This window comes from Barbatula barbatula (assembly GCF_947034865.1).
Source record: "Barbatula barbatula genome assembly, chromosome: 4".
Classification (NCBI taxonomy): domain Eukaryota; kingdom Metazoa; phylum Chordata; class Actinopteri; order Cypriniformes; family Nemacheilidae; genus Barbatula; species Barbatula barbatula.
In genome coordinates, this window is record NC_136768.1 from 23,746,163 (window position 1) to 23,766,096 (window position 19,934).

Here is a 19,934-nt window from a genome sequence, read left to right on the forward strand (position 1 = left end):
GCTAACCGCTTCGTCTTTTTTGGTCCTTGGGCAAACCAGAATCACACATTCTAAACGTCATGTTTGCGTCCGACTGCAAAATGTCAGTCAAAGAGAAAATGCCAATACTTTTGTATTGCTTGTATCTGCATTTTGACCTTTCTTTCTTATGAAAGCGCGTTTAACTCGCATCAATCAGGTCCTGCGCTTTATCTCTCTTAATAACTCTCTTAACATCATTCCCACACTTTATTTTCTAATTCCTGCATATGTTTTAAAACCAAAACCCCAGACGCCTGGCTTAGAGCATTTGGGATCGTGAGACGAGGGCAACGTATTTAGTTGTTAAATTTAATGAAATCTCAAATTCGAACAAAATCCATATTTTTCCTGTAGCTTAAAATTGTTGTCATGTGATTAGCTGCTGCTCCATTGGTGTCGTGTTTTACACTTAAAAATCTTGTGCGACAATACAACCCCCTCATACAAAACCAAAATTCATGATCTACAGGGAGTAGAGAGCAGTGAACACTGCGTAGGGATCATGTCACAGTGGGGCTTCTGAACTTCTACATCATAATCAAGCTCACCTATTATTTCAGTTAAAGGAATAATTATGCAAACAAGGGATGAAAAACAAGTTTGTAAACACATACTTTGACATCTATATTAACAAATGAACACAGTTACAGCTTTATCTGTTGTTCGTGTTGCCCGCCGTGCTGTATAATGCAGTAGAAACAGAAAAACTCCATAGACTAAAATGGATAAAATAGCATAAGTTAAAACCAAATATTATGAAAGTATTGAAATGTATAGATTTTCCTAATTTTGAACAGTGTGCCAACATAATCAAATGATTTTTTTATCGAATGTATGTTTTATGCTTGCATGGCAAACATTTAGAAATGTGCAGTTGAGTTACCCCGAGTGTAATAATTGTATGTACCTAGTAATAAAAGCATTTATGAAAGCAAAATAGAGCAAAATATTACAATTCCAATAAAAATACACACCTTTTGCCAAATGTATGATGTTTTGCATAAACACAGCCAAAGAAACACAGAAAATAATATAGAAATGGATACAAATGTTCAAACCAGCGCACAAAGGTTAATGTGAGTTTGTGAATTTAGACTTAATATTTAATGCTGTCATGAATTTGTGGTTGAATGCTTTCAAACTAAAATGACCTACTGCTGTTCCACTAGTAATAATTATTATAGTTAACATACTATTTTCAAGTGTTGTTATTTTCGTTATTAATGGGTGATATGCGTGTCATGCTTACAGTCATTAAAGCATGTTAATGTTTAATAATCAAACTGTTTTATTCAGCATTGTTTATTACAAATGTAATTCTAATGTGATTATTTAAGCCGATAATAAATATTTAAACAAAAATATTTAATTCACATCCATTATATTTTCAATAGAGGACAAATAAAAAGAAAATCTATAAAAATAGAACCTTTAAAGGTCCACTAATATAACCTTTTAAGAACTTATTTAATGAAAAAGGGTTGTATATGTTTCATTATGCAAATTATTTCATAATTCCAAATATGGAGCACCTGATAGAACCCTTTAAGGTTCTATATAGTACCTTTTCTTCTAAGAGTGTTTGGTGCCACTAATGCTCAAAATATCTATATAATAAACCAGTATCATTTCTTAAGAATTTGGTTTCACCATATGCTGGTAACTGGGCTTTAACAGATGAATTAGAACCAACAAACAACATTTCTCAAGTGAGCAAATTACAAGGAATGTCATTATCTTTTGCACAGTGAAATTGTTGGCAGAATCTCACTCATGTTCACTTTTATTTTTTAAAAGAGACTGATTTTAGTATCATATGAGTCTTTGGTCAGGAAATTAAGGTTTATGCATCCTCTACGACCAACATCTGTAGGACAACAGCATCCAAGACCATCACTACTGGCAATGAAATCAAAGGGGTATTAATGCATCCTTTTTATAGAAACCTTTATTGCTTTTCCTTCAGTTTATTCATGAGTTACATAAAAATGATTTTGTCATGCTGTTCTTTATAGACAAAATTGTTAGCTCTATGCAATTTATTCAATTGTGCAGGGTCAAAGGAATGTGACATCCTGTGTTATAAGATTTTCATTAAATGCCAATGCCTTTAATTCCATTTTCAATTGAAAATAAGAATACCACTCACAAGACGAATGAATGTTGTTTTTCTACAAGTCAATAGGAGACAATAATCACGCCATGATTACTTTGGACACAAACTGCCCGCAACAAATAAGCTAAAAGTGTCAAGGTAATGATGAATAATGTCTCTATGTTTCAAATCAAGTTAAACCAAAGCTTTTGAGTAAACACCCTGAAGCACTTTATCATGAAAATTACCCTCAAAAAACAGGATTTTAGGTATGTCTTAAGTATAATTAATAGCACTTCATTGCTGCAAAAAGTGTTTATGAATTTATCTCATTATTATATTATAAATGCCCAAAATATCACGTTTAGCTTTGTCTCATTTGATATGCCAGCCTTTTATATTTCCTTTTCTACAGTGATTTACAGGTCCAACTCCAAACATCCCATTCGATTGTTTCGATTTTTTCAAGAAACAGCAGTAGACTATTGGCTGTATTTAGGGACAGTTCACCCAAAAATGAATATTCTACCCCTTAAATTCTTCCAAACCTGTATACATTTCTTTGTTTGGTTATACACAAAGGAAGATCTTTGGAAGAATGTTAGCAACTGAGATTTCTGCTTTTTTTTCCCAATCTTGTGTTTTTTTATTATTAAAAAATAATTTTAATAATAAAAACTGCAAAGCGTCTGCAAACGCTGCCTGCAACTGGGTTCTCTCCTCATATTTCCTGACAAGTAGTCATGGATACATTATCGATTACTACACACCAACATTTGGTCCACTAAACCAAATTGTAAACTAAATCAGAAAACCCAGTACAATTTTAGATTTTTACAGTTTGTTGTATTTTTTTCAAAAATAAGTTATTTTAGTTGTTGGAAAGCACAAATTGGTTAAACAAGGTATTTCGACACAAGCGTCATATTCACATAAAATAATATTCAGTCAAGCACTGGCTGGAGTGCCCTTCAGGTCTCCTAGAGAGCACTTCCCACATCTCCTAGACCATCAACTTCACTTGTACTAAATTTCCCTCATTATCCTGTATTGCTTTCACTGGTGTGTCATTACTTTGGCTGCTTATATAAACCCTGTTAACTCAGTCACTCATTGCACAGTCTTGGTTTTGTCACACTTCTTATTTGTGATTTTCTGGTTTGTATTCTTGTCTTTGTTTTCTGCCTGAGTCTGAGGGTGCTTCTCCATATGCCTCCTCGTTTCCTCACTCTCCAGTCCTCCATCTTATGACCAGGAAACCGATTGAGCTCAGCCATCTTTAAGGACATATCAATTCTCTAATTGCACCAGGAGGAGGCAAGGATCGAGGAGAGAGGAGGCTTTCTGAAGAGTCATGAGCAAGGATGCACAGGTGTTTCCTTTGAGGAAGTGTTTAATCGACTAAACCGATTTCAAAACAAACCACTCCACTGAAACTGCACTGCTATCGGTCACAGAAGCACTTCAAATTCTACCTCTACGGTAGATCCTTCTGTGGCACGATCATGACAGAGCCACGTGTTTTGTGTGGAGAGAAACGTCTTGGTTATGGATGTAATCTCAGTTCCCTGATGAAGGGAATGAGACGTTGTGTCGAACCGACAGATGGGGTTTGATTTTGAAAACCTATCAAAGGCCAATGAAATTGGCGAAGGGCGCGGCACGCCAGTCTCCGCCCCGTACATACGGGTATAAAAGCTAGATGTTCATTCACCTTTTGGGATGAGGAACCAGGGAAGCAGCTTGACCCAAAGCACAGGAACATTCTTTCCTCGAACCGAGATAATGGAACGTACTGAAACCTGGGCGGGTGTCTGGCGAACTTCTGCGGACTTCATCTGCCTGAAATCTTCGCTGCATGACGCACCGTCGAGTGGAAAGTGCAGAAGGCAGCGGGAACAGCATGACACAACATCAAGTAGAGGGTGCACTATGTTGAAAAATACACTCAGGGAGAAGGACCCTCTCGAGACAAAAAGTGGTCGTCAGGCCCTGAAAAGGGCACGGTACATGACACACCCAATGTCCTGGCCTCCCTGTGTTGTCCATTTAAATGTATGTGTGTGTACTTCTAACATGTTTGGTGGTAAAATAAATTATTTGTAAATTCAAATCAGACTGTCTTCCGTGTCTGGAATGGATGTATTCTTGAGTCTATAAGGAAACAATAATATAATAAGATAACAAATTGAAATGGGTTTGGCTAAAAGAAAATGTAGGTTTCGTCTACACTACTAGGTCCTTATACTATATTGACTGGGTTAAATAGAAATGCATTACTAAAAAGAGACTTAAATTAAGTTTTCATTGACTAAAACTCGAGTAAATGTCATCAGTTTTCGTCAACTAAAACTAGACAAAAATAGTCATGGATAATTCTGACTAAAATAAAAATGCTCAGACTTTTAGTCGACTGAAACTTGACTAGACTAAAAAGATTAAGAACATGACTAAAACTAATAAATACTAAAGTGACAGCTTGACACAAAGACCAGACTAAAATTAAAACAGTGTGCCAAAATTAACACTGCTTAGGACCAATATAAAAAGGCAAAACTTTTAGGTTAATATAAGTGGTCTGACCCAATTGGTCCGGTGTCATTTCCCTCGCCATTGTAGGAAGAAAAGATTCTCTGAAAGAGACTGATGTTTGCCCATGAACTGGCAGACTTTCATTTACACTTCGATCAATCCGCATGTTTTTAACTGAAGAAGTGAGGTTTATGCCATTGTTACCGTTTATTGCTAAAAGCCAAAGCCTATGAATACACGTGCACTGAGAGGGGGACCGACCAATCACAACAGCCTGAGAAGCAGAAGCTCGCTGATATGGTGTGGGTGGGACATCTTCAGACACACGCTCTAAGGGGGGAACCAATCATGACAGACCTGGTCAGCTTTACCAATCAGAGCCTTTCGGAAGGAGGAACTTTATATAAATCAAAAGAATAGTCCCTTAAATTGAGTGATTTCTGTAATACCGCTGTTGCTTGGAACGCATGATTCATGTAATGACTACTACATTTTAAGATACGTCTCATTGTCTCCTGTGCCCCGCCCACTCCCCCACACTTCTGCTCACAGTGTTCACGTCCATTTACGTAGCATTTTTCAAAACAACTGTGAGGTAGAATTAGAGATGATGTTATTTTAGAATCAGAATTTTCAGTCAACACAATCTACTTAACATTTATATGTAATTAGACCAAATGTATGCACTTTTACGCAGAGGCTTTGCTAGGGGTGGGGTAAAGAGGCTAAAGTCCTGAATGTGTTTTATAACCATATACTACGAATTATCTAGGGGGCCGTTCATTTTTCGTGTCTTTTGTATGAGCAAGTTCTTCATTTTAAATGCAGACGAGACACAATGCACTCAAATAAAAAGCACCACATCTTCTCTTGAAAATATTGATGAATATTTTATATCGCACAAGCTCTTAAAAAGGAGAAAGCAGCACGGTTCACGTTTTTCACGCATTTTTAGACGCAAAATGTTAGCGGCCCCAATGGGCGTAGCCAGCTATCAGGTCACAAAGTCAAATAAGTGATTTTCTCAGATTAAAAAATAAAATCTGAAGCTCTGAATGAATATGCAGCAGTATATACATTAAACGTTACATAGTTCAGTCTATACAGTTTAGAAAGTTGTTTATTGTCCATGGTGTTTATTGTCCATGGTATTGTCCAAAGAGCATGCAATTGTTAACTTTAAATCATAAAAAATAATTTCAAGAAGTATTCAAGACACTTAAGAACATAAGAAGAGAGAACCCATGAAAGTACCCGGATGTGTTCTCGATATCAAGGATGCATGGTATGCAGCCTTGCAAGCCTACGTAATCCGCTTGAAGTCCCAGAAGTCACTGCGCCGTGTCCATCCAAGTTTGTTGCCTCGCAAGACCGGTCTCCACATGAACACAAGTCTGTTCATTACGTTCTTGGAATTAGGAGACGGCAAGTGAGATAAGCGTGGAGCTACCCAATTTCAAAAGGTTGACCAATCAAACAGGGTTTACGGAATTCCAGCCAATAAAATTACAAAGGTCAAGCAGTATTTAAGCCAAATAAACTGAAGAAGACAGAACAGAATGTTCAGCCAATAAAAGGGCAGAAGACAGAACTTGACCGTCGACAGGCTGGATCTAATGGCGACTGGGTAGTGACATGTGAGAAGGCAAACATATGAAAGCCAATGGTTTTACAATAAAAATGGTTTAAATGGAAACGTGTGGTTTATCACACAATGTTAGCGTTAACGTACGTTAATGCTTAAAGACATAACAGATAAGCTTAAATATGACTGTGTGGTTATGGTGGATTTAATGATAACATCAATAGACTGCAGAATTATTTTCACAGGAAATGAATTGACTGAAATATTTTTGGTCAAATTTGTATTTAACATTATTGAATGAGTTCTTCAGCAAATGTTTCCTTTAGTAAATAAAAATGTTGTTTCAAACACTTTTTTTTTGTTTTAGAAATGTCCAAATGTGGTAATAATTTGCATATGTCTGTGTGGACCAGAGAGTACTGGAACCCCCCCCACATCAAGCACTGTATTCCACCACATTAGAGTGAAGTAGAGACAGTTTTCAAGAACCTGCTTCTCGACTGGTTTGAAATTTGAATCATAGTAAAATTTTCAGATACAATAACGATTGGTCTATTCATGTGTACTTCATAGTACGATAATACTAGCATATTAAGCAATGAGGAGTATTGAAGGGCCTCTTCAGACTGAAAAGCCACTCCAGGGTAAAACTCTAAATTCTTCTACACTTTCAGTTTAAAAACCTTCAAAAGTGCTGTTAGATTCATAATCCAGACATCTGCAAGCAAGACCACTGTCACTTGCAAATTAGAGCACAGTATGTTTACTATAATTGTGTGATTATTGCAACACCATTGCAAACAAACTTTGAGACGGCACTACTGTTAAGAACTGGTTATGTTTTGTTGCTTTTTTACTACTTAAATAATGTACTATTGTGTATAGCTGACATTTCAGATGTAATATGATCAGCTACAATGTAATAAACCATAGAATTGTTTGATAATTGGAGTGATAAAACAACCCAGTTAAATTTGGACTCAACTGATTTGTCTTCATAGACACGAATTTCCCCTTTTTTGTGTGTTAGTAAGCACGATCGTTTTCATGTCCCTGTGCACGACTCTAAAGTATTGGTCCTTTTTGGTGACTTATCAGTTGGTTACATAACAGGCACATCCCAGGCACGTCATTTCAATACCATTAAATGATCAATTCATAACGTCGCCTTTAAAAAAGTTAGGGGCGAATAAGGAAAAGTTAAAATTGTTGGCACGGGACACATGGGGGTCATGAACCCCACATAAACACACTTTTGATAAGAGAAAAATAACTATTCGCCAACTAAAACATATTTCCTGTGTTTGTTGAAAATAGCATCTTGTATTTGCACACAGTCCAGACTTTCTTGATATCCAACATCCGATCCACCTTAAAGAAATGATATACACTCATGGCCATAGAGAGTGACCAAACGATACATTAGTATGAAGACTCTGGAAGAAAACATATTAACCAATATTTGACACTGATACAATTACATGAATATTCTGATATATTAGCCAAAAACTTAATGTCAGATGAATTTAAGTGTATAAAATTATCAGACAAGAGCTATGACCTGCCGATCGATGGAGAAGGCTTAGGACCACCAATGATACTACGGAAATGAACTCCCACAGAGATACGTTCGCATACTGTGTGGAAGGATTTCGAGTAGATCGGACCCGCGTTATAGGATTTCCAGCTTTGGATACGTTGGATAGCAAAATTGTCTAAATATTTAAGCCGAGGTTTCTTTGTTTTTCGAAACAGTGTACACAGTATGAGTACCCTTTGTTTTTTCTGTTTTAAAGAACTAAGACTTGTTTTTGTTGAAATATTAACTGTAGTTTAAAGGCGTTTTCATGATCCAGTACACACTGAGCCGATAACGCTTGTTTGCTCAAACACGGATGACCGGTTTCCCCGCCATGCTCTCCTCGTCTCCGTAGAGGTTGTCTGAATGCCCGAAGTTCTATCGGCATGGCACTGGTTAATGCGAGATCTCTCTTGCAAATAAATATTTTATTTTAAAATACTCTCATTCACTGGATTTTTTGTGTGTGACACACATGGAGAAGTGGAAGTGACCGAAGCATTTTTCCAGAGGTTTTACCTATTGACTCCACATATTTTAACTCTCCTAGGTCTTCTCGTCGTGGTGGAGAGGAAGCGACTATTTTTAAGGAAGAATTCAATCGTCGTCAACTATCATGGATCAAATATTCATTTTTTAACCTGTGTTTTGTGCTGTGATATACCAACCACCTATATATAACAAGGATTTTATCAAGAACAACTTTTTGTCTGGAATTTTGACAGGATTCAAATTGTTTGCGATTTTAATATTCACGTCTGCTGCCCTACGAAGCCGCTGGTTAGAGACTTTTTAAATTGAATTGATTCATTTTTGAAGATTCAGGGGGTGCCATGGTCAACGCATGAACATGGTCAAATCTTAGATCTTGTTCTTTCATGTGGCTTATCTGTTTCAAACCTAGACACGTTTGAAGTGTCTTCTTCTGAACATATGCCTGTTCTCCTTTATATAATTATTCAATGTTATTAAAAAACGAGTTTTCCAGCTCGGCAATGTCGTATATTCAATTCATCCACCGCTGTTCAGTTCTCTATTGCCTTTCACAATTTGATTGAAACATATTTGAAATCTTCCTCATATCTAGATATTGAGGGTGATAAACTCACTGTTTAATTCCACCTGTCAAAGTGCCTTGGATATTGTGGCACCTTTTAAACATATTTACTTATTACAAAAATAGAGCCCTGGTGAAATGATATCACTCGTGCTGTTAGACCAAAAATATGTTAGGGTAGAGAAAACTGAATATTTATCAAATGTCATTCTTAATAATTCTCACAAACCTAAAGCGCTCTTTTGTATAACTAATGCAGTGCTTAATCCCTCTCAGCCTAATGTTTCTGATGTGTCTGTTGATACCTACTTTTTTGTGGAAAGGTAGTTGCTATTAGTGCAGCTTGACCCTCGGTGTTGTTCCCTCAGATTTTAAACATGCTGTGGTTCAACCTGGACACTACGGTTCTCTCTAAGTACAGATCAATCTCTAAACGTTCCTTTCTCCTTCCGCCCCCTCACGGGCGACACACACAAACCATAACTAAAAGCCAGGCCTTGTCCTCTCTCACTGACGGTCCGGTCACTCGTCCTGTCATGCTCCCGATCTCCTCCGTGATACGAGACCTCGAATCCCGGCTCTCATCCCACCTACCTAACTACAAATAGAATCTACACATACGGTATATCAATCTGGTTTTAAAGCTTTTCATAGCACAGAAACGGTTCTTGTAAAGGTCTTTAATTATCTTTTATTTGCCACTGATGTATGAGATTCAGCCATTCCTTTTAGATTTGACCTCAACCTTTGACACCCTTGATCATAACATCCTGGTCTCCCGGTTGGAACATGCTGTTGGCATTAAGGGTCCTGCTTTGGAGTGGTTCAGGTCCTATCTAACGCATAGGACTTTTTCTGTCCGCCTTAATGACTTTGATTCCTCATCTGTTCCACTCCGAGTTGGCGTCCCTCAGACGCAGACAACACACAAATGTATCTACTACTTAAACAGGAAAATGCCAGTTCTTGACAACTTCTCTTTGATTGCCTCAGATACATTAAAGATTGGATGGCCTGTTACTTTTTGCATTTTTTTAGATTAAGACTGAAATTTTGATATTTGGCCCAAATCTTATTAACAAGATCTCAGACATTGATCTGGGCCCTTTGCGTCCAAATGTGAAGTCTGCGTATAATACTGGAGATTAATTTTAAACTTGACAAACAGATAAACTCCGTAGTAAAGTCAGGTTTTTTATCAGTTAATGATTTTGAAAGACTGGCCTGAATTAATGCAATGCCATCTACGTTGGTGTCAACCAGGCCATGTTTGCAGTAAGTGCAGAATGCACTCGACTTTTAACTTGTACGCGTAAAAGGGAACACAATTCCACAATATTAGCTTCCCTTCACTGGCTTCCAATCCATTTTAGAATTGATTTTAAGGTTTTAGAGCTTGCTTATACATCCTTGAACGGCCTAGCCCCAATTTATCTATCTGATTTAATAAAACCCCATGTTCTATCCAGGTCTCTGAGGTCTGCTGACCTTATGCTGTTGGCAATCCCTAGAGTAAGACTTTTTGTAAGAGAATTTCCCTTTGCTGTAGCTGCCCCTAAACTGTGGAATGCATTACCTTTGTTAGAACCCGTTGGTTTCTGAACTGTCTCTCTCCCTCACACGTTAATCAAAAGCAAGGTCGAAAGACAGAATCCATGCGGCATTCAGATAATATTTGTACCTGAATTACAGCTGGTTGTGAATGTGCTCAAAAACATGTTTCCTTTTCTCCCTTGTCAAGTGTTCCACACATGCAGCAGACATAAAGGAAACATCCTATCCAGTGAAGTACTTTCCTTGTTAACTTCTATCTTTTGCGATGTCCTAACAGCTGTGACAAACTAACAGAACGATTCATCAACTGAGGTCATTATGTAAGGTCATTATAATTACTATAAGAAAGGGTGCGACCAACTGAGAAAGCGAGTCGCACCAGTGCGACCAGTGGGAAACATTAGTCTAGGGCCCTGCCTTGTCTTTGTATTACCTTATTGTCGTTCATTTGATGGCTGTTATGTACAGCACTTTGGTCAACTGCTGTTGTTTTAAATGTGCTTTAGAAATACTTTTAACTTGAAACTAGTAACGGAGCAGTTTTAAGTGTCATTGTTTATCTATACTGTACTTCTATATCATATCATTTGCATTTTTATTTGACCTGTCTCTGCTGTCAAAAATGTACACATGTACTTCTTATTTAACTTTTTCGTATTGTAATAATAATCAATATTATTTTATTAATGATCAGACGTGTTGAATATATGATGGTGGTCTGCCAGTCAGCCAGAAGTAGTGGTCCAAAATCAGTGAATCTGATTAACTATATGGGCTTTTGCTCACAGTTTGGTCCCCCGGCTTTGAAAATGTTTCCTGCGCCCATGATGTCCACCCAAAGAATATAAAATAAAATACTATCAACTGGTTACCAAAACAAACAGCTGGAAAAAGCTGTTGTACAGAAAATTAGTTATGAGTTACAAGAAGAACAAAGGCCACCAGTAGATGTTTTAAATGATTAAAAAGGCTGAACATTTTGAACGCTTTAGGACTGTACTGTTTTCCAACATAATATATGATAAATATTACCTGAGCTGGTCTGCAATTTTGATGTGGTCAGTGGAGTTTGTTCAATGCATATACATTACCTCACCTCCTAGTCTCAGCAATGACCTTGAGTACAGCCAAGGGATAGCCCATGTGGTTTCACCCCCATTCCTTATTTACTACAGCAGAGACTTCAGTAAACACATCTGCAGTATTTTTGGTGAACCATTCCTACGGAGCAAATATGCACATCCTGTTTGCACCAAAAGTGAATTCTAACCTGTGATCCCTTAGATCCCAAAAGACGAATCGTTAATCTCATTTTCATTTTTATTACTAAAACTGTTGTAATCCTGTTCACATCTATTATACAATATATCTTTATATTTACACCAGGGGAAGGTTGAAAACATGCTTCAGTCAACATTACTAAGCAAAGAAATCACCTGACCTTCTCTTTCATCTATAAACAAAACGTGCTTGAAGGCACACATAGCGAGGATAGATGTCTGCTCAAAAGGACATTTCGTATCTATTGTTAGTGTGTAAAAGTGAAGCAGCTGTATCAGGCGGTCTGTGTCGCTCTGATTTTTCACTTTTTAGCATACTGACTGATTTGGAAATCCCAAATACATTGCCATAAACACACAATATATAATAGTATCAAAAAGTATTAAAACACACGATCCACACTAAGTTTCATGATACTTGATGATATGACATGACCCGACAGAATAACCTTCAATAAATTAATTTGGGGCAAATAATCACTTTCTGACCTTATAGCTTTACACTAAAGATAAGACTGAAGTGCCATCTATAGAGAAACCAAACCATAAATCGCTAAATTCAAAGAAGAACACCATCTGATTCGATGCTGCATTCTTAATGTATTTCATCTATTCAAAACGAAAGGTCAGTATTGCATCAACGTAGTCTGGTAAGCATTGGGTCAAAACAAATCTCACTTAATATAATAGTAGTTCAGAGCTAATTATGTTAGTATAATGCAAATTAATTTCACATTTGATAATGCCATTTTCTACTTTGATGTTAGGGTTTAGGTATATGTATGTATTATTGCGCACTGTAAAAACATAATCACAGAAGAAAAAATCTGCATTATTTCTCCATCAGGCAGGAGACTAAAGTAAACACACAGCTGCGAAGTCTATCAAATGTTCAGGGTGTAGTAAAAAAACACATTTACCGTCTCTTAGAAAGCGGGAGTGAATGAGGACGATGAGGAAACAGCACATTGCCGCTCCCGCTAGAGCCCACGCAACTCTCAGCATCAGCATCCTGACTGGGTTCAGCAGGCGCACCACATCTCCATGCTCTTGCCGTACAAAATATATATATGATATATTCTCTATATGACAGATTCCGACGATAGCAGAAAATATGTCGTCCTTTCGGTAGGGATGCCAACTTTAGGGAAACAATATTATTGATGATAAGTCGGTGCTTTCACCGTCCATCGCGTAAGGTGCCGACATTTCCAGTTTGTCTGTGACTGCTGCGTGGATCTTACTCGAGTGATCCGTCCTCTCCAACGGACGCGTTTTACGCACTTGGAGAACTGCGTTGATGTTCAAAATATTCTGTATCACCAGCCTGTCGACAAGTTCATCATACGCGTCAGAAGAAACTATAAAGTACTGTGTCAACGACATCCGTAATTCCGGCGTTAATTCGCGCAATCGTAAAGAAATGTCCCCAACGCGACGCATGTGATGGTGATGTGCTGGGGTCTATCCTATCTCCACCTCCATCTCCGTATGTGTGTTCCCGGGGTCTGATGCTTCTCTTAACAAGCGCACTTTCTCTCCGCTCTGACGCACGCATCGCCTCCTTACAAGCGTTTGAGATGCGTTCGCCGGTGGAGGCGTCAGAGCGCATGTTCCTCCACTGTGACGTCTTACAAAGTTATTTTAATATGCGTCTTAAAATGCTCAATTTTACAAGATTTCAAAACGCCAAGATCAGGGAGTTGTAATATACATTACCACCACGATTTATATATTTATACACATGTGATTGAGATGTAGGCTATACATTCATCTCAATATATCAATCTGTCACTGGTTATAATGCTGAACCCAGCAGAAAACGTGTTAACTCAGATCTACACGCGATGGAGTAATCGACTGTTACATTTCATTTCAGTATATTCATTTCAATATATTTGGTATGTATTGTGCATGGGGCCTTCTTCCCCGTTCATCGTATATTTGGGGGCATTTTAATTCATCTAGCCTCAATTCATTTCCTATCATGCTATTGTCACGAGATCAGTAGGTTAGGGAAAATACATACCGAAAGCCTGATCGCCGTAGCCAGGTAAACCGGGGACCTTCCCATGGACTCAAACATCAATAAAAACACCACTGATTTAGGGTTCATTCATGTCATTTACACACCACAGAGTAAGTCACAGGCCTGGTGGATTGGAACATCTAGGCTCATTACTCGGATCCCTGTTTGTGTTGTTGTGGTAAAAAAAGCACATAAAAAGCACACTTGGACGATGAATTACCTTGAATTGATGGACCATAATCCGCATGAGCTACAAGAGTACAGTAAAAGCATTTCTTCTGTGTTACCTGCTGTTGCTGTGATGTGAGTGAAAATAAAATGCTCCACCCGCGCAAAAATGATATGTTTTTTTTTGTTGCGATAGTAGAAAGGTATTGTTACTTAATTTCATGATTATTTTATATTTTATGCTACTTTATTCTTTATTTGTTGTAAACAGTTCCTTAGGTATCACTTCAAAAAGCTACTCTGAGCTTCAAAGACATTATCTGCAGGACTTGGTCACATCTTGCCCTTGTAAACTCAGTATTTTGCTCTGTCTGAGATGCGGAATACGTTGCTTGTGCAATACAACATTTCTGTGCGTTAAAGTTTATATATATATATATATATATTTGCCCATTTTGCTAAACGGTTGGATTCTGGATCTGGATTGAAAACAAAAGCTTGATGCTTTTCTTCCGCCGCTGTTTCGTGCCAGCTTGCAATGGATACAACGTCATTTAAAACATTTCACCCTCTCCTTGAATAAATAACTTCTCTGAGCACATATTAGGAAATAAAAATAATTAAATCTGAATAGATTCTGGAAAAGTATCGATTATAAAATCGCTTGAACAAGAATCGTAACAGTTTGTTAAGACTAGAAAAGCATGACAAGGTGAGGCAGGATCATGACACTAAGGTGAATAGATTTTTCCCCTCACCCCTAGAGGGCAGCCAAGAGGCACGGGATGTAAGAGATAAGGAGAGAGGAAGCAACCTATTAATTAATTTGCAACAGACTCAGTGTGCAATGTTTCTGCGCGAGACAATTTTTTAGGATGAGGAATACTAAAATACGCATAAAGAAATTTTGGACTAAGTGGTCAACACTTGCTCGCTGGTCGAGATGACCTTTGGAGACTTTGGAGGTGGGTCAAGGGCAGATGTCTCCGCTCATTTGATTGGTCACTTTTAACATGCATTGAAAAATGATCTGTCATGTTTATGTAAGTCTGAAATCCTCGACGCTCCTCCCTTCCGTTCTCTGATTGGTCGTTCGCAAGGATCCCATGGTAGATAAATTCCGCGGAGCCTGTTTCAATGCGCGCCTCGCCAAAGACAGCATCAAAGGGTGTGTGAGGTTTGATCTGTGAATGCCTCATATTACAAGATAATCTGGACTGAACAGCCGACCCAGTTAAGGTCATGGACACGATATTTTCAAAGATTCTCAGGAGGGTCAAATCTGGCTGAGAATGACATTCTTTTCAGGCAATACGATTAAAGGCATATTTCGCAAAAGTGCAATGGAAAAACTTTTTGTCGTATTTACAAGCCACGTGGCGTGTAAAAAAAGTCACATGACCATTCGCGGTATGTTTTGGCACAACATTTGGAAAGATAGGATGTAAGCAATCCACATTAAGTAATATCATATATATGATGTCCCATATGCAGGAGAACTCGTGAGTGCAGTATGGAGATGTATAAAGAAATGTATGAAAATATATAAGGGAATATAGACATTTGTCTTCACTCTTTCATCATAGGTGGCACTGTGCACTAAAGTTTGTTTGCAACCTGCCATAAAACGTACAAAGAAGAAGTACTGTTAGAATGATTTATCACGAGAAGAATCAAATGACACTTTAATCGCATAACATAATTGCACTATAACTTCATCAATTGCACTATAACTTCAATAACTGCATTAACTAATCAACTGCACTGTAACCTTATTAACTGCATTTACTCATCAATTGCACTGTAACTTCAATAACTGCATTAACTAATCTACTGCTCTGTAACCTTATAACCTGCATTAACTCATATACTGCACCGTAACTTTAATAACTGCATTAACTTCAACTGCATTAACTCACCTATTGCACTGCAATAACTTTAATAACCAATGTCAATAATCTATGCATACCTAAGTCACTTGCACTATTTTAGTCTAAATTATTATCTGTTCATATCCACCTGTACATTAATGTTCATAGTACATAGTCATCTGTATATATTGTTCATAGTATATACCTTCTGTCATATTTTCATAGAACACACCTACTGCTAAATATTTTTATAATCCATGCCCACTGTATTATATTCTCAATATTGTATTCTGTATTTATTCTAACTGTATATCCTGCACTTGCTAACTGCACTTCTGGTTAGACCTAAACTACATTTCGTTACACTGTACTTGTATATGTGTAATGACAATAAAGTTGAATCTAATCTAATCTAATCTAAAAATATTTTTTTTTTATATAATGTAAACTATATTTGAAATGAAATTAAACATATCAAAACATTTTGGTAAACCACAGCGATTTCTTTCTTTTCACACGTCACACACACACGCACGCAGACAGACACACTTTTCAGTACACATTTACATTAACATTACAAACCACACTTTGACATCTATACTAAGACACAGTTATAGCTGTATGTTTTGTTCTGTTGCCCAGCAGTGCTGTACACGTATAATGCAGCAGAAGCACAGAAACGCAAAAGTGACAATTCTTTTTAGAATATGGCATATTTAAAAAGTAAATAGTTTCAAAATTCTAAGCTTTTGTTCTTGAAATGTATCAATTTTTCATCATTTTGAACCCTTGCCAACATAGTTAAAGCATTTAATATGGCATTTATGATTTGTGATTAAATGGCACACATAAACATTCGTAGTTTTAGTTTTTTAGGTTTCAGTGAGGACATTTACTGTGGTTCATGAAACATTACTGAAAGCAAATTAGAGCAAAATATTAAAATTCTAAGAAAAATACACACCTTTTGCTATATGTATGCTCAATGCATGAACAAAATTGAAATGGACATAAATGTCCAAGTCAATGCACAAGGGTTAACTAATTTATTTAATATTAAATTCAGACGAACTGATTTTCCAAAAAGTGATTTGCTGCCGTACTGCATTAAAAATAAATATAAAATAAAATTTTTATAGCACTTGGAAAGAAGAACCATTTTCCGTTCCCCAAAGGAAGTTTTTCTTGTCTTTTTCCCCTACAAAGAACCAGTTGTGTAGCAGAAATGCTTCGTGGCAATTAAAGGCTCTTTAAGGAAACATATACTCTAAGTAAATAAAAAATGTACCTTTTGCAACTATGGGGGAACCTTAAAGGATCATTTTGGAACCATTTCAAAACGCCTTAAAGGTGCATTAAAGAAACAGCAGAGTTCCACTTGGAACCACCTCCTAGTCACGATTTCAGTAGTATTATTATTACTATTAATTGTATTATTATATTACACATTAAAATTGAACAACATTTCATAACACGGATACAACACCATGATTCTCCATTAAATATTTATTGCGTGCATGCAAAAATGTCAGACAAAACACGACATTACAATACAATTTATTTAACGTTTAATTGTGATATGTAAAACATTAACAAAGTAAAATAATTATGAAATAAAGCAACGCCACCTCACTGCATATATACATTTATTTAAACAAACAAAAATGCCCATTTTAATATGTGATCTTTTACTCACCATCATATTCCAAACCCTCCTGACTTTCTTTCCTTAGCAGAGCACAAGAGGAAGATTTTTGCTTTGTGACAAGTGTTTTTGCATGTAAGTGACTGGTGACCTTGTCAGTCGGAAAACATTCTTCCTAATATCAGCCATAAACAGAGAGAAAGTCCATTATCTATTGTTTGCAGTGCAGATCTGCAATAATAAGCTTTACAAATACAAAACCCATCAGCTGCCACATTGAACTGATGTAGGTTTAACAGACCAGAGAGAAAGAAAAACAGACAAGTGAATAAAATAACAATTAAATTAAACATCTTCAAATCCGTCAATTTAGATTTAGAGCTTAATGACATCTCACACAGTAGATCACAGTAATGGATTATGTATCATCAGTTAACATCAAGATGCCACAGCCTGTGGTAATGATAAGGATCATTCTTTCATGTTCATATTGCTATTATTGTGTATTGGACAAATATTTGTACATTTTAGCCTCATTGTGTCAAGAAAATACATTCCCTTAAAAAAAAAAAAAAAGAGAGAGAGAGGCAAAAAACCTGAATATAAATAATATGTTATTTACCTGTGGTGGTAATCCAGATCATTGAGGAAAACTTGCTCATCGTCTTGGCACAAACCATATAGTGTGTGATGGGCTACTAAATGAAAAGGGTTCATTTGAATATACCTTTAATACAAAAATGCAAACCCATTTACTCAGATCTCTACGTAAGTTCACTATCATAGACATGATGTTTACATACTGTAGAGAGGGCTTTAAAAGTGCAGAGCAGGAAAATGCACAAATGCATAACACGGTTGCGACACCGCTCCGGAAACAGAACACCACAGATCAGTGAAACTCAGATCAGTGTTATGTTGTGTCCTCTGCGGTACTCCGTACTCCTTCAGGCCACAAGGCTGTCTCAATAAAATGTATTATTCACAGATTATGCATTTATCAATTTAGATCAAAAATTATTTATTGAGATATTATGAAATCGGTTAACAAACAGAGCTTCGGTATGTGTTTTAATGTACAGAAACCGCATCTTAACGTAAATGTAACATTTCATTTGTTTTAATTAAGTTCATAGTAATATGTGAAGTCTTACCTCAGATATTCAAGCATTTCATCAAATTTCCTGCGTTTGTAACGGTGCCACCGTCGCCAGAGACATTTAAAATTCGTCAGGCAATGTCGGCTTGAAATAACCCACTTCCGACTGAAAGGTTCCAGTCAAATACTTTACAGTTTCTAACGTTTTGCAGAAGTTAGCTCCGCGCAAATGTTACTGCAAGCATTTTGGATGATGGAACGTGTCTCCCTGCGCTCGTTTTTGATTGATCTGCCCTGAATTCACCGTCCGACTATGAGCGCAGTTTCCGATGTTATTTCCAAGTAGTTTATTGGAAGGATCATACCGAGTTTGTGTGAACGTAGCTCTTGAAATAATAATTCGGTGTCATTTTAGATATTTGAGAACGATTGGAGATGTTTTTTCATGGGGAAATTACATGTTTTTTGTTTGAGATGGTGGTGTCCTACTCTCAAATCGATTGTGTATTTACATTTTTTATGTTTTTTAACAGGGACAACTTCCACAGGTTGGTGCAAAAACAAGATAACATCCACAAAAACAGCAAAACAAGATAACATCCAGTGATTGGGAGAAACAGGTCAATTCCAAGGAACCGGTGTGTGAGCTAGGCTAAAACAATGGGAGTTTACAACTTCAATTCAATTCAATTTTATTTATATAGCGCTTTTCACAATGTGCATTGTTCCAAAGCAGCTTTACAGGGGAAAATAGACCAGACAAGGAACAATGCCATGGTTTAAACATATAAAGGGTCCGGTAACGAAAGTCAGGTGTGGGGAAATGGTCGATGTGGTACTGTGACATAAAAAGTTAGCTGTAACTATGGCTGAGATAACTGTGTGCTATATTATATGCAGAACAGTTTAATGCTCAAATGTAGTTTGGACTTGAACCAGGGAATATATTTTCTGTCTTAGCTGATATAAGCTCTTTGTTTTAAGTTATGTTATTTCATTGCTGCAACTAAAATATCATAATTATACAGTCATGAAAACATGTCATTATTATTCATTGTTATCAATGTGTAATTTAGAATGATTTCTCTTTGCTTTCATAATTTCCATACAGTTCAATTAGTAGAGCTTCAGGTCTAGCAAGGCCCCTCTGTCCTTAGTTCCTCTACATAAAGGGTATGTTGAAACACAATCATTGTTTACCTCAAAAAGTTAATATAAATGAGTCCAAAATACTTTACACTGTCACATACTCAATAATAGCTGAAAAGGTAATGAAATAATAACTACAGCTCTTTTTAAGCTTTAAAATGAGTGCTATACCATCCAACTTGGCAATTCCACAATCACACCAACCTACACTACAACCTTCAAAAAACTACTTAAAACCCATCTCTTCTGAGAATACTTGACAGACAAATG

General features: G+C 36.9%; 1 protein-coding gene across 2 annotated transcripts in view; it reads right to left on the minus strand.

The window, feature by feature from the left end:
• tafa5a (TAFA chemokine like family member 5a) overlaps nt 1-19,934 on the minus strand; it is a 115,562-nt gene that overhangs the window by 72,502 nt on the left and 23,126 nt on the right. Inside the window, exon 1 of one of the 2 annotated variants that reach the window (XM_079455447.1) lies at nt 12,624-13,228. The exons of the other annotated variant lie outside the window; for it this stretch is intronic. Coding sequence (XP_079311573.1) covers nt 12,624-12,714 — 91 coding nt within the window. The 5' untranslated portion in view covers nt 12,715-13,228. Of the gene's footprint in view, nt 1-12,623; nt 13,229-19,934 lie in introns of those variants that run through there. 2 annotated transcript variants of the gene reach the window in all.